At 41.7% G+C, this 15,499-nt stretch overlaps 1 protein-coding gene across 1 annotated transcript in view; it reads left to right on the top strand.

Moving 5' to 3' along the window:
* The window catches only part of LOC114451632 (protocadherin-15-like), a 109,510-nt gene that overhangs the window by 12,366 nt on the left and 81,645 nt on the right, over positions 1-15,499 (top strand). The window contains exons 4-6 of the mRNA XM_028430396.1: positions 11,621-11,781; positions 12,719-12,874; positions 14,952-15,071. Of these exons, the coding sequence (XP_028286197.1) occupies positions 11,621-11,781; positions 12,719-12,874; positions 14,952-15,071 (437 nt within the window). The remainder of the gene's footprint in view (positions 1-11,620; positions 11,782-12,718; positions 12,875-14,951; positions 15,072-15,499) is intronic.

Genomic DNA, 15,499 nt, shown 5'->3' with positions numbered 1-15,499 from the left:
ATTGGCATGGCATGTTGCCGACACTCATTAATATTAAATAGATGTGTGCCAACTGTGTCATAGCTGAAGTCTGATCCCAGTTGCAGAGGGTAGGACATTAGGTCACTCAGTTTGAGTTAAATCACGTACGAGTACAGACAACAAAAAAGCCCCTTCCAGTGTGTGCAGGGATTATGTGTCGTTTCAGGCCAGGCACAATAACTTTCTGGCTTCTTCTTCCCTAGTTGCCTGGCAACTTCACATCGTCAACAACCTTGGTTTTTGAGATATAACATGTTAATTATTGAGCTTTAGAGGGACAGGCTGAAGGATTTTGTTACCTTTGTTACAGGCAAGCTGTTTTTCTGTTACCAGACTTATTGTAGTGGCAAGCTAAGCTGCTGGCTGAAACAAGACACTTCCATATTATTTTCTGAAATGTCTAGCTATTATTTTGAAATGAACTACAACACGGACTGAGTTTTTGGATGGAGATGAAGTGAGCTATATTTAGATGTAAAACATCTTGTGTTTTGGGTTATGATGATTTTGTCAGTAATTTTTTAAGCGATAGATGTCTTCTCTTCTCTTCTCTTCTCTTCTCTTCTCTTCTCTTCTCTTCTCTTCTCTTCTCTTCTCTTCTCTTCTCTTCTCTTCTCTTCTCTTCTCTTCTCTTCTCTTCTCTTCTCACAAAGGAAATATCTTCAGTGTGTGTTTTTTGTCTCTAGAGTTAGCTCGAACTGTTTAAGACCTTTTTAGCTCATTGGTGGCTCCTGGTTTGATGGCTGTGCCATTTAGACTGTGCACAGGGATGTAAACAAACACAGAATCCCAGCGTCTCCATCAGTGTTTTACTTCCTGCTTTTGTGTCTCTATGAAAATCATTTTTGTGTCAGTCAGATGAGGGATCACATTTTAATTGATGAGTTTAATCCTTACAAGTAATGAAGGCATATTAGCCTGGAAGAAGGGCCACTGAATCTTATAAGGGAAGGTGAAGAGTAGACAGACAGAGCTGGTCTGTGTGCATAAATCACTCTCTTATCTCCAGCCTATAAATTACTGCTTAGCGACGGAAGCCCGTCATAATGTTTGCCGCATCTGCTTTTCCACAAAGTTTTAAATTGTGAGACTTGATCACAGTAATCCTAACTGACACAAACAGAGATTAGCATAGCAACACCAGACAGAGAGGGGAGCAATGCTTTCAATCCAGCCAGACTACATGCCTGTGTCTGTTGATAGCTTAATGCATCCCATGAAGCCATCTATCCTCCTATTTTTCTTGTTTTAAATTGTGTTCCTCTGATCTTCAGAAGTGTTTTTATGGTGTTTGTTTAGAGCCTGTGAGTGCCAATTATATGTAAATCTTTGATTTGCCACCCATGTTCCATAACAATAACGGCATGTAAATGTAAGTATAGTCAGTAAGTATTATGAAAGGTGTCATACTGCTAGTTTTTTGTAGAAATCATGATGATGAAGAGTGTAAACTAAAGCATGACAAACTCACATGAAGATTACAGAGTAAGAGTAGGTGTGGGGGGCTGATTATGCAAATGAAATAATTGTGCAGACATTTAGATGTAGAATGGAGGAGTAAGGCTGTGTGAGAAGAGGGGTGAGTGGTGTGCTAAGTGCATGCGCCTTAGGATGTCTCATTTGGGCAATTACTGTGCTCATCCGACTGCATATATTCATAGCAGCGGTGATGAGGAGGTTTCAGCTCTCCCTTACAAAGCTAATCAACAGGAGCCATGTTTCATGGTATCGCTCAGTGATGTCTTTCCTTTGCAGCTGTTGGTTTGCATTACCTGTTAACAGATGTAGTCACCCAGACAGGTGTTTTAGAGACTCCTGCAGCCTTGTTAGGAGGATTGAAGTTGTGTTATTTGTACTGTATTTTTGTACGATGGAGATTTGAAGCTTTGTGGTGCTGCCTGCTGCAATACTGTTAAAGCTACAGTGCTACAATTTTGCCTCCCCCTTTTGGCAGCAAGAGTAATTACACGAATAATGTTGGCATGTGCACTGTTTGATGTGTGTCTAAAACAAGCTCTGGTTCTGTAGCTGATGAACAGCCTACCTAATTTATGTATGAACAAAAAAAAACAACATAAATGTTCTCATATCACACATAAAGAATGCTATAAGATCATTGTATCTGTTCAATAGAGCGCCGTGGAGTTACATTTTATTACAGTAGACTGTGCCTACATGCGAGTTTGTCTCCATCACTTAACAGCAACGTGTGGGATTTATGATTCATCCATCTGTCTTAATAGTGTCAACACTATATGTAGGTATGTATATGTGTTTGTGCTTGTTTATGCAGTAATCTTCCTAACAGGACTGTTAAAGAATAATTAGGGCCCGAGCACCGAATGGTGCAAGAGCCCTATTGAAACCCTTAGGATTATTATTAGGGCCCGAGCACCGAATGGTGCAAGAGCCCTATTGAAACCCTTAGGATTATTATTAGGGCCCGAGCACCGAATGGTGCAAGAGCCCTATTGAAACCCTTAGGATTATTATTTTTTTTTTTTTTTTTTTTTTTTTTTTTTTTTTTTTTTTTTTTTTTTTTCCCCCTCCGAGATCGCATTTTTGGAGGCCTTAACATGCCCAAAAACTCACCAAACTTGGTAGAAAAATTCATTCGCCCGAAAAATTTTGAAATTTGCTGACTTTTGAAATGCACATATAAAAATGGCTCTATAGCGCCCCCAACGCGTAGCCCCTCTGGCCGGTTTGACACAGGATTATGAAAATTGGCACACATATGTATCACCTCAAGACGCACAAAAAAGTCTCTTGGACCCCCCCTCCAAACCCAACAGGAAGTCCGCCATTTGAAGGTTTGTGGCCATTTTTGGCGATGTGTGACCCTGCTGCCAAACTTTTCACGCCTCGCATACTTCAACGGATTGAGCTGAAATTCGCCGTGTCCACTCAGGACACCATAGGGAATAGACGCATTCCAAAACTCTTACAAAAGTCTTACGGTGTGGCCGGGGCGTGGCCTCAAAGTTTGACCATTTCTGAGGACACAGAAAGTCTCTATAACTTCTTCGTTTTCTGTCCGATCTGTACGAAATGTCACATGAATGATCAGAGTCTGACCCTAAACACATCTATACAACAATATTGAGGCTTTGACAGAGCGCCACCTACTGGCTACACAAAATGTTGTGTTTTCATAGGTTTTTCTGCCTGCCCCTGTGGCCTGTTTTGAGTAGGGTCACGAAAATTGGCACACATGTTTATCACCCCAAGACGCACAAAAAAGTCTCTTGGACCCCCCCTCCAAACCCAACAGGAAGTCCGCCATTTTGAAATGTCTGTTAATTTTTGGCGATTTGTGACCCTGCTACAAAACTTTTCACGCCTCGCATACTTCATCCAATCAAGCTGAAAATCACTGTGTCCACTCAGGACACGATACAGAATAGACGCATTCCAAAACTCTTACAAAAGTATTACAGTGTGGTGGGGGTGTGGCCTCAAAGTTGACCATTCGCCATTACAAAGGAACTCCCTGTATTTTTTACCCTAACACGTAGCCCCGCTGGCCAGTTTGACACAGGATCATGAAAATTTGCACACATGTGTATCACCCCAAGACGCACAAAAAACTCTCTTGGACCCCCGCTCCAAACCCAACAGGAAGTCCACCATTTTGACTTTTTTTTTGTAATTTTTACCGTTTTCTGACCCTGCTATAAAACTTTTCGTGCCTCGCATACTTCATGCAATTCAGCTGAAATTCACTGTGTCCACTCAGGACACCATAGGGAATAGACGCATTCCAAAACTCTTTCAAAAGTATTACCGTGTGGTGGGGGAGTGGCCTCAAAGTTGACCATTCGCCATTACAAAGGAACTCGCTGTGTTTTATGCAGTACTACCCATATACTTTATGCAATGTGGACAAAATCTTACAGTACTGCCATGGAGCCGAGTCTAAACACATATATATGCTAATAGGATGATACGGTCATAGCGCCACCTACTGGTAGCAGGAAAGTTTGGTTGTAAACATGTGTTTGTTGTATATCTGTGGAAATGAGAGGAGGAGAGCATAGCACAGGAGAGTATAGGAGACGAGAGCATAGGAGAGAAGACTGCGATGACCCCGCGGATCGCAAGGTGCGCGAGGGCCCGCAATGCTGCTTGCAGCTTTAATTTTTTTTTTTTTTCCCCCTCCGAGATCGCATTTTTGGAGGCCTTAACATGCCCAAAAACTCACCAAACTTGGTAGAAAAATTCATTCGCCCGAAAAATTTTGAAATTTGCTGACTTTTGAAATGCACATATAAAAATGGCTCTATAGCGCCCCCAACGCGTAGCCCCTCTGGCCGGTTTGACACAGGATTATGAAAATTGGCACACATATGTATCACCTCAAGACGCACAAAAAAGTCTCTTGGACCCCCCCTCCAAACCCAACAGGAAGTCCGCCATTTGAAGGTTTGTGGCCATTTTTGGCGATGTGTGACCCTGCTGCCAAACTTTTCACGCCTCGCATACTTCATCGGATTGAGCTGAAATTCGCCGTGTCCACTCAGGACACCATAGGGAATAGACGCATTCCAAAACTCTTACAAAAGTCTGACGGTGTGGCCGGGGCGTGGCCTCAAAGTTTGACCATTTCTGAGGACACAGAAAGTCTCTATAACTTCTTCGTTTTCTGTCCGATCTGTACGAAATGTCACATGTATGATCAGAGTCTGACCTTAAACACATCTATACAACAATATTGAGGCTTTGACAGAGCGCCACCTACTGGCTACACAAAATGTTGTGTTTTCATAGGTTTTTCTGCCTGCCCCCCTGGCCTGTTTTGAGTAGGGTCATGAAAATTGGCACACATGTGTATCACCCCAAGATGCACAAAAAAGTCTCTTGGACCCCCCCTCCAAACCCAACAGGAAGTCCGCGATTTTGAAATTTCTGTTAATTTTTGGCGATTTGTGACCCTGCTACAAAACTTTTCACGCCTCGCATACTTCATCCAATCAAGCTGAAAATCACTGTGTCCACTCAGGACACCATAGGGAATAGACGCATTCCAAAACTCTTACAAAAGTCTTACGGTGTGGTGGGGGCGTGGCCTCAAAGTTGACCATTCGCCATTACAAAGGAACTCCCTGTATTTTTTGCCCTAACGCGTAGCCCCTCTGGCCAGTTTGACACAGGATCATGAAAATTGGCACACATGTGTATCACCCCAAGACGCACAAAAAAGTCTCTTGGACTCCGCCTCCAAACCCAACAGGAAGTCCGCCATTTTGACTTTTGTGGCCATTTTTTGCCTATTTTTGACCCTGCTTCAAAACTTTTCACGCCTCACATACTTCATGCAATTGAGCTGAAATTCACTGTGTCCACTCAGGACACCACAGGGAATAGACACATTCCAAAACTCTTACAAAAGTCTTACGGTGTGGTGGGGGCGTGGCCTCAAAGTTGACCATTCGCCATTACAAAGGAACTCCCTGTATTTTTTGCCCTAATGTGTAGCCCCTTTGGTCGGTTTGACACAGGATTATGAAAATTGGCACACATATGTATCACCTCAAGACGCACAAAAAAGTCTCTTGGACCCCCCCTCCAAACCCAACAGCAAGTCCGCCATTTTGAAATTTCTGTTAATTTTTGGCGATTTGTGACCCTGCTGCAAAACTTTTCACGCCTCGCATACTTCATCCAATCAAGCTAAAAATCACTGTGTCCACTCAGGACACCATAGGGAATAGACGCATTCCAAAACTCTTACAAAAGTCTGAAGGTGTGGTGGGGGCGTGGCCTCAAAGTTGACCATTCGCCATTACAAATGAGCTCCCTGTATTTTTTGCCCTAACGCGTAGCCCCGCTGGCCAGTTTGACACAGGATCATGAAAATTAGCACACATGTGTATCACCCCAAGACGCACAAAACAGTCTCTTGGACCCCCCCTCCAAACCCAACAGGAAGTCCGCCATTTTGACTTTTGTGGCCATTTTTTGCCTATTTGTGACCCTGCTTCAAAACTTTTCACGCCTCACATACTTCATGCAATTGAGCTGAAATTCACTGTGTCCACTCAGGACACCATAGGGAATAGACGCATTCCAAAACTCTTTCAAAAGTATTACCGTGTGGCGGGGGAGTGGCCTCAAAGTTGACCATTTGCCATTACAAAGGAACTCGTGTTTTATGCAGTACTACCCATGTACTTTATGCAATGTGGACAAAATCTTACAGTACTGCTATGGACCCGAGTCTGAACAAATATATATGCTACTAGGATGATACGGTCATAGCGCCACCTACTGGTAGCAGGAAAGTTTGGTTGTAAACATGTGTTTGTTATATATCTGTGGAAATGAGAGGAGGAGAGCTTATGACAGGAGAGTATAGGAGACGAGAGCATAGGAGAGGAGACTGCGATGACCCCGCGGATCGCAAGGTGCGCGAGGGCCCGCAATGCTGCTTGCAGCTTTAATTTTTTTTTTTTTTTTTTTTTTTTTTTTTTTTTTCCCCCTCCGAGATCGCATTTTTGGAGGCCTTAACATGCCCAAAAACTCACCAAACTTGGTAGAAAAATTCATTCGCCCGAAAAATTTTGAAATTTGCTGACTTTTGAAATGCACATATAAAAATGGCTCTATAGCGCCCCCAACGCGTAGCCCCTCTGGCCGGTTTGACACAGGATTATGAAAATTGGCACACATATGTATCACCTCAAGACGCACAAAAAAGTCTCTTGGACCCCCCCTCCAAACCCAACAGGAAGTCCGCCATTTGAAGGTTTGTGGCCATTTTTGGCGATGTGTGACCCTGTTGCCAAACTTTTCACGCCTCGCATACTTCAACGGATTGAGCTGAAATTCGCCGTGTCCACTCAGGACACCATAGGGAATAGACGCATTCCAAAACTCTTACAAAAGTCTGACGGTGTGGCCAGGGCGTGGCCTCAAAGTTTGACCATTTCTGAGGACACAGAAAGTCTCTATAACTTCTTCGTTTTCTGTCCGATCTGTACGAAATGTCACATGTATGATCAGAGTCTGACCCTAAACACATCTATACAACAATATTGAGGCTTTGACAGAGCGCCACCTACTGGCTACACAAAATGTTGTGTTTTCATAGGTTTTTCTGCCTGCCCCCCTGGCCTGTTTTGAGTAGGGTCATGAAAATTGGTACACATGTGTATCACCCCAAGATGCACAAAAAAGTCTCTTGGACCACCCCTCCAAACCCAACAGGAAGTCCGCAATTTTGAAATTTCTGGTAATTTTTGGCGATTTGTGACCCTCCTACAAAACTTTTCACGCCTCGCATACTTCATCCAAATGAGCTAAAACTCACTGTGTCCACTCAGGACACCATAGGGAATAGACGCATTCAAAAACTCTTACAAAAGTCTGACGGTGTGGCGGGGGCGTGGCCTCAAAGTTGACCATTCGCCATTACAAAGGAACTCACTGTATTTATTGCCCTAATGCGTAGCCCCGCTGGCCAGTTTGACACAGGATCATGAGAATTAGCACACATGTGTATCACCCCAAGACGCACAAAAAAGTCTCTTGGACCCCCCCTCCAAACCCAACAGGAAGTCCACCATTTTGACTTTTGTGGCCATTTTTTGCCTATTTGTGACCCTGCTTCAAAACTTTTCACGCCTCGCATACTTCATGCAATTGAGCTGAAATTCACTGTGTCCACTCAGGACACCACAGGGAATAGACGCATTCCAAAACTCTTACAAAGGTCTTACGGTGTGGTGGGGGCGTGGCCTCAAAGTTGACCATTCGCCATTACAAAGGAACTCCCTGTATTTTTTGCCCTAATGTGTAGCCCCGCTGGCCAGTTTGACACAGGTTCATGAAAATTAGCACACGTGTATCACCCCAAGACGCACAAAAAAGTCTCTTGGACCCCGCCTCCAAACCCAACAGGAAGTCCGCCATTTTGACTTTTGTGGCAATTGTTTGCCTATTTTTGACCCTGCTTCAAAACTTTTCACGCCTCACATACTTCATGCAATTGAGCTGAAATTCACTGTGTCTACTCAGGACACCATAGGGAATAGATGCATTCCAAAACTCTTTCAAAAGTATTACCGTGTGGCGGGGGAGTGGCCTCAAAGTTGACCGTTCGCCATTACAAAGGAACTCGCTGTGTTTTATGCAGTACTACCCATATACTTTATGCAATGTGGACAAAATCTTACAGTACTGCTATGGACCCGAGTCTGAACAGACATATATGCTAATAGGATGATACGGTCATAGCGCCACCTACTGGTAGCAGGAAAGTTTGGTTGTAAACATGTGTTCGTTGTATCTCTGTGGAAATAAGAGGAGAGCATAGGACAGGAGAGTATAGGAGACAAGAGCATAGGAGAGAAGACTGCGATGGCCCCGCGGATCGCAAGGTGCGCGAGGGCCCGCAATGCTGCTTGCAGCTTTAATTTAGTATTGGAATCGTTTGTATGCATAATGCCATGTATTGCTTGTATGGCTGTGAAATAGTGTTACGGATTTAGATTCTAGCTTTAGGGTGATTATCTTGGGTTGGTGTTAGCGAAAGGGCGAGAGACTCCAGGAAAAACAAGAGGAGGGTGGTGAGAGGGGGAGGGTGGGGGCGAGTTTAACAAGATATAAGTTAGAGTTTGTTTTTTTTTTTGCTCCAGGAGACATAATAAAAAGAAGCTAATTTTAAAAGCAGGACTGTGATTTTATTAATATTTATTAAAAGAATGATTAGACTAGGAGAGAAACACACACACATGCTGTGTACTGTATGCAGACATGGATTGAGTGTTCACAGCAGGGGTCCATAATATAAGCAATAACAGTACTGTGATACGTTTGTAAATAATCCAAACTTCAAACAAACATCAGCACTCATTTGCATGTCGAAGTGTATGATCACACTGTTGTAAATACACTCAACTTTGCTAATTTAGCTTGACGGCTGATGATGCTGCGGCTAAAAGCAGCATAAAGTATTATCTCATCCAACGCACGAGGAGTAGCAGCAGTCTGACAAAACGCTCCGCCACATCTGCTTCAGTCCAGACTGGAGTTAAGGTCATCACTGTGATATTTTCCAAAGGAAAAACAAAATCTGGCATAATTCTGGTGTCAAATGTCAAAGGCAGCAATAAAGAGATGAGATGCAACCTTTTTACCTTTGCTAGATATTTCAAATGTGACAAAACCTTGACCCAGAGAGCCACGCTAACATGTAGCATGTGTCAATTGTGTGAACAGTTATGTGAGCAGAATCCACAAATGGATTCAATGATTTTCATTCAGCAGTGCTAGAATGTACATTTACTCAAATATGTATATCATGTACTTGACTTTTTCCAATGCAAGCACATAAATCCTGAAGATATGTGCAAATACAATGTGCAAATACAAAGTGATCCATCCACTCACCTGCATTTATAAGAGAGATTAATAAGAAATTAATAAGAGATGTTAAATTGTGTCCTACAGTCCACAGAGTTGCTTTTCTCTTATTTTGCTTGAGTAAAGAATCAGCATACATCTTTATTCACTGTTCCCATGAGGGTTATCAGTGGACACTTCTGTTTTCATATCTGCTATTTGTCTTGAATTCCCTTTTTTCCTCCCCCCTCTGAGAGCTGAAGGAGGAAGTAAGATAAGATGATTTTAGATGACTTTTCAGTCCAAAGCTCGCACCTGGATGACACACCAGCAGTGTGTAGCCACATTCAGTTAAACTAATGTCCTGTAAAAATTCTATTAACACACCACCACAATGCTCATTTTCTCTCTATTTTCTCCTAATATTATTTATTTCTATTACCATCCCATTTAACCCCATGTTTCTTCACCTCTTCATTTCCTTCTCATTTCTCTTATTCTAATTGCTCCTTCTCTCTCTAAGGCGTTTCCTGTCTTCGCACACTCTGTGTTGCTGCACACATACACACAGCCTCATGCCGTTCAGCCTGTATGTTTTAACACATGGGTCAATTTAATCAGTGCAGTATTCAGTCACACATCCTATAAAGTAAGGTCACTGTGAAAAGATCTCATTCATATCTTATGGCCTGTGGTATTAAATTAGACACAGTTACACAAGGTATAGGCACTATCTGTCATCTTTGCCCACACAGTTTTTTTTAATTCATCTTGCAAGACAGAAGCTGAAAAACCAGAGGAGCGATAGCCAAAAGATAGAATGAAACCCCTCTAATGAATTCCATTTTCTATCCCATTCCTCATATAACGAAACCAATTTCATTAAATTTCCTCGTTTATTTAAAATCAGCGAATCACAGCAAAGCATTTGACACGGTTTCCATGGTAGCACAGAAGGCCATGACCCAATTTTGTGTCTGACAGATCAGATATGAGATCCTTCAGTGTGTGTGTGTGTGTTTATGTTGTTGTATGTACACAGATGGAGAATCCAGTACACACATACACATGCACACAAAAAAGCAAACACAATCTTGCTCGCCTCTCAACTTTCCGCTCTTTCTCCCCTTCTTTATCTCTGATTTCTAATTTTCAAACTTTCTGTCTATTACTTTTTTTTCTTGTATACATCTAAGGGCACACACACTTGGAGCTTGTGTCTACAGACCTACAGTGTTTAATAACATGCAAAGATGGGACACAGTAGTGTTTTTGATTAATAATGCAGGGCCTGGTAATGGGTCTCTTGTGATTCAGAGCTGAACAGAATCAAAACAGTTGAAGCTTTTCTTTATCACATGGCTTATATAGCTGTCCATTTATGATATTTGCAGTAAATATAAAAAAATGTGAAAATATCTGTGATTTTTCACACAAATAAAAATGTGCACATAAAATAACACATAGACCAACCTTAGCAGTGTACCAAATTCAGCAGTGCAAAGCTACTTAGACATATGACAGATAAAGCAACTGTTCCTCCATGTGTGCTGATTAGGGTCAAATATGCATACTGTTTCTGTTAGTGTCTCTTCTCCCTGTTTGTGCTCGTCTGACTGATTTTGTCTTACATCATTCTGATTCACCACCCACAGTTGATAGTGTGAAATGGATGAAAATGTTCCTCCACCTGTAGCGTCTGCCTTATTAAAATGTATACTTTTTATTTATTTTAAATGAAATCCAGGCAGATAAAAAACACTGAAGTCGTCATTGTTTTCTGTCAGAACGTCTCCTTCTTTTCTGCTTGAAAATCATATTATGTTCTAGTTGGTTTAAGTATTCTTGGTACTGGTGTATGGGAAGCAAACAGAGCAGCCCCAATATCTAGTCTGCCTTACTTGATTAAATTTTACCGAGTTCCACATGCTTTTTACTCTGTCTCACTCTCTCACTCTCTCTCTCTCTGCATGCTTCTCCATCTCATTGCCCTTGACATTGGCTCCATATAATTCTCTGGTATAAAGCCTAATTAATTGAGAACATGAAGAAAAACACTGGATTTAGTTTGAAATGTTTCCTTTTCCTTTTTTAATAAATTAGATATAGGGCCAACTCTGCCGCTTTCAATTTAACTACAGACACTAATTGAATCATACTCTACTTCCTGGGACTCTTGACTTTGTCTCTCTGTCTCTTTCCATCTGTTTGGTTTATGCAGATATTTATTTGTTTATTTATTTTTATATTTCAGGAACGTTGTTGGTGGAGAACATGCAGATAAACGGCGTGGCTGAAGGTCCCAATCGAACCATCTCTCTGTCTCTAAGGGACAATTACAACTACTGGGTGATCCTTGACCCTTCAAGACAGGCCCTTTACCTAAACAGCACCGGGCGAGTTCTGGATAGAGATGTAAGACATCTGCTGTTTTCTATGCTCATTTTATACTTTCTTATTAGTACAGTACGTCTGTGACAGAACGATGGATTATTATTAATTCCAGAGTACTTCCTTGGATTTTTGCATGTTATTCAGCGACTTCACATTGGCTGTAGGTGTGAGTGCCTCCCATCCATTGGCAGCTGGGATAGGCTCCAGCTCCCCCATATCCCTGTAAAGCAGGTTAATGTAATGGATTGTTCAACAGATAATGGAACAGTCTAATTAGTGCGTTTGTCAATGTAAAGGTCCCACCATCTTTGTATGTGTACAAAGGGTTACTGGTTCTTTGGTAATACATCCAAGCATCCTCCTCTGAATGAAAGGTTTCCTAGACATCAGAACAGTCCTTCGTTGGGATGTTGCATCACAGGTTTCTTCCTTTTCCCTACATCCAAGGAGTGGTGAATCGTCTGTGATGGAGTCTGCTTGTTGAAGTGCCATGATGCTGTATTAGCCTAGAATTAACAAACCAAACAGTGGCTCCACAGAGGACCTCTTTTGATTTAAGTGGCATCCTTACCACTAGAGGACACTGAATTCTGCAGTCTGTCCTTTATTTGATGTAAGAGTATTTCCCAGTAAATGTTGTTTTTGGCACCAGTTTTTCTTTTTGCTCATTTGACTACAGAGGATAAGAATGATTGAAGCAAATTCTCACTCTGACCAACATCTGCTGTTGTGCAAACCTCAGAAAGTTTTATCTCCATCTTCTCTGGGAACATCCAACCCCCCTGCTGTTTTGCTTTGTAAAGTAATCCAGCAGTTGTTTTTAAAAGTCTGAATTGGCACAAAAAGTAAAAGCAAGTCTTCTGTGCAATAGCCTTGCTTGTTGTTAATTATTCATTGCTTCTGTACAATTGTATTTTCTAACAGTCTCTCTCTCTCTACCTCTGTTTCTTTTTTCCAGCCTCCATCATATATTCAGTCCATTGTGGTTCAGGTTCAGTGTACCAACATGCTGATAGGCACTGTGATTTTACACGAGGTCCGCATTGTTGTCCGAGACCGCAATGACAACGCGCCGCGCTTCCAGCAGCCCAGATACTACGTCGCCGTCAGTGAGGTAAAATGTGCAAAACATGCAGAAGCTCAAAGTGTGGTGTAAATACTTGCCTGTCTTTCACCTTCATCAAAAGATGTTTATTGCACCTATCCTGTAGATGAAGGGATATATAGCAGGAAAAGAGGCAGTTTTGGGCAAGCGTGGATAAGATCTGTATCTGTTATTCTGAAGCTTCCAGAAAAATCTTTAAGATGCCAATCCCACATACAGTTTGTCCTCAAGAGAGAGCAGAATTAAACTAGAGGAGGTTGAAACTTAGACTGGACAAGGATACACATAGCTTGCTGCCAGCACAGACCTAGGCAGACCCAGCAGAGTATCTCATTATACAGTCTTCCACAGCCTGTCCAACTCAATCTGTTTTCTCAACCTCTCTCTTCTGTTTTTGCAGCACCCCTCCCCCCCATGCACAAGCTTGTAAGCCCCCCCTCACCACTCCCAGCTCTTCATTATGTCACCTTTTCTCAACCTCTCCACCTTTCCCCTGCCACACTCTATAAAGCTCTGGTGGTCTTTTCTTCTTCCGCCTCCACCCTGTGCCACCTCCTGCACCTCTTCAGTTTCTCATTAATCCTACTAAAATAAATTTTGTCCCATTCACTAACAATGGTCGTCATAAAAATTTAGGATGTGTGTCATAAAAAAATTGCGGTTCCTGTCCCAGGCTAAGGTAAATTTAGTCAGGGTGGTGGTAATAATTTAAATAAAGGGAATACATTTATTCAGATGTGGGCAATAATTTAATAGCAAGTGCAGTTTTATTTATATTTGAGTGCAAGTCTGCTCGTTAGGCAGACAACCACTGTCTAATTCACTCCTATTGCCCTTCCAAGAACTCCCAACACCTAATGCGGTAAATGTAATATTAAGAGTTCATCCAGATTTATCTGCAGCATCTACATTAAACCTGCTCTTAGGTGTCTATTACAAACAAATACCAACTTAAGGAAAGTGATGCAGGCAGAAGACAGAGGCAGTATTATTTATAAGAATGTCTGGGACACAATTTATGAGTTCACTGTGAAAGTTTTCGAGTACAAGGTGATCTCTGTAGCGTATTTCACGAGTTGGCACCAGTGCCTGAGTCTGGAGTCGTTTCATTAAAACTGTAGCCAAAAGTGGCAAAGTGACAGCTTGAGACGTTCTGAAGACCATTGTTAGATCAGTGGGAGGCAGAGATAACCCTGTTGAGGGAAATGATGTAACAAATCATCGGCGCAACAGCTAAATTAAACTTAATCTCAACGGTTTCTCGTGCTGTCTGGAGATTAGACTTCTGTTTTGACACCAAATCACACATCCTAAGGCAAATGGGTGAAAAAAAAACATAGCATGGCAATTTATTACTGGCAAAGTTATTTCTTTCATGTACTGTGGCAAGTGCTAAACATCCAGGCTAAGAATTTCTCCCAGAAAAAATGAAATCAAACTATATATCTTCTCCATTACAAACTGAGTTATCTTACTCTACATGTGCAGCAAAAGTGAAAACACTCTCGTCTTGGTGTACATAATAAAGGATATGAGATGATAGATGTATGAGCCATGTACAGAGATATGGATTTCACAACATACTGGATCCATCTGTGTGTTTATTATTTTCTTATATTCTAAAAAGGTGTAGGTGTTCTCTGTTTACTCCTTTTTGTCAAAAGCTGTAATACATTTTGACATTCATTATTTTATATCTGAGAATCTAGGTCTACTTTAATAAAATCAAGTGAGGCGATGTATCCAATATTCACACATGTAAGATGGAGAGAACTTGAGGCACAAACTATGGACAGGAAGTTTGTTAAACAGCACTCCCTGCGTTTCATTTATTTCCAGCGCTGAAAGCACACAAACAGCTGCCAGCTGTTCTTCTTCCTCTCACCCCTATTTGAGCACAATAAACAAAAAATCACTTTCTGTTTGTTTTGATGATAAGGTGAAGTATCCAGACTCCTTACAGGCAGATGCAAGTGATATTTTTTTAATCTGTCACTGTACAGAGGGCATACGAGTGTCATCATCACAGTATGCAGGTGAAGCTCAACAAAGATGCTAAAATTCTCTTTTTCTTCTGTGTTTTCAGTTGACTCCAGTAGGAACAACAATCTTCTCTGGCTTCTCGGGGAACAATGGAGCAACAGACATTGATGACGGTCCCAATGGACAGATAGAGTACACCATCCAGTACAACCCACAAGACCCGGTAGGTTACCTATCAGCCTCTACTGTAATCACTAGTTTCCTCACAAGGAAACTGTAACTGGGGGTTGATAGTTCAGTCCTTGAGAATGAGAGGGATGGTTTTCTTTCTAAAAAGTATTTAATGTCATAAATGTGTGTGTTTTAGATGATCCTTACCTAACCCCTTACTGTGTAATGCCTAATCTTAACCATCAGATATTTTATACCACGTCAAACTGGGATTAAAAACCAAATTTAACAGCAGGTAAAAACAAAACAGCTCTCAGTGTCAGGGAGACTCGAACCTCAGACTCCTGAGTGAAAGTCCACCGCATTGCATCGCTCTGTGATTATAGATGGTTGGGTAAAGCAATTATATGTTCCATTAGCATTAACATAACATATTCATAGTTTGTGAGGTTATTTACGTGAATTAACAATCATGTGATC

This window comes from Parambassis ranga, chromosome 19, assembly GCF_900634625.1.
Source record: "Parambassis ranga chromosome 19, fParRan2.1, whole genome shotgun sequence".
Lineage (NCBI taxonomy): Eukaryota > Metazoa > Chordata > Actinopteri > Ambassidae > Parambassis > Parambassis ranga.
Note: the sequence above shows the minus strand (reverse complement) of the source record. Positions and strands in the feature narration are given on the sequence as shown.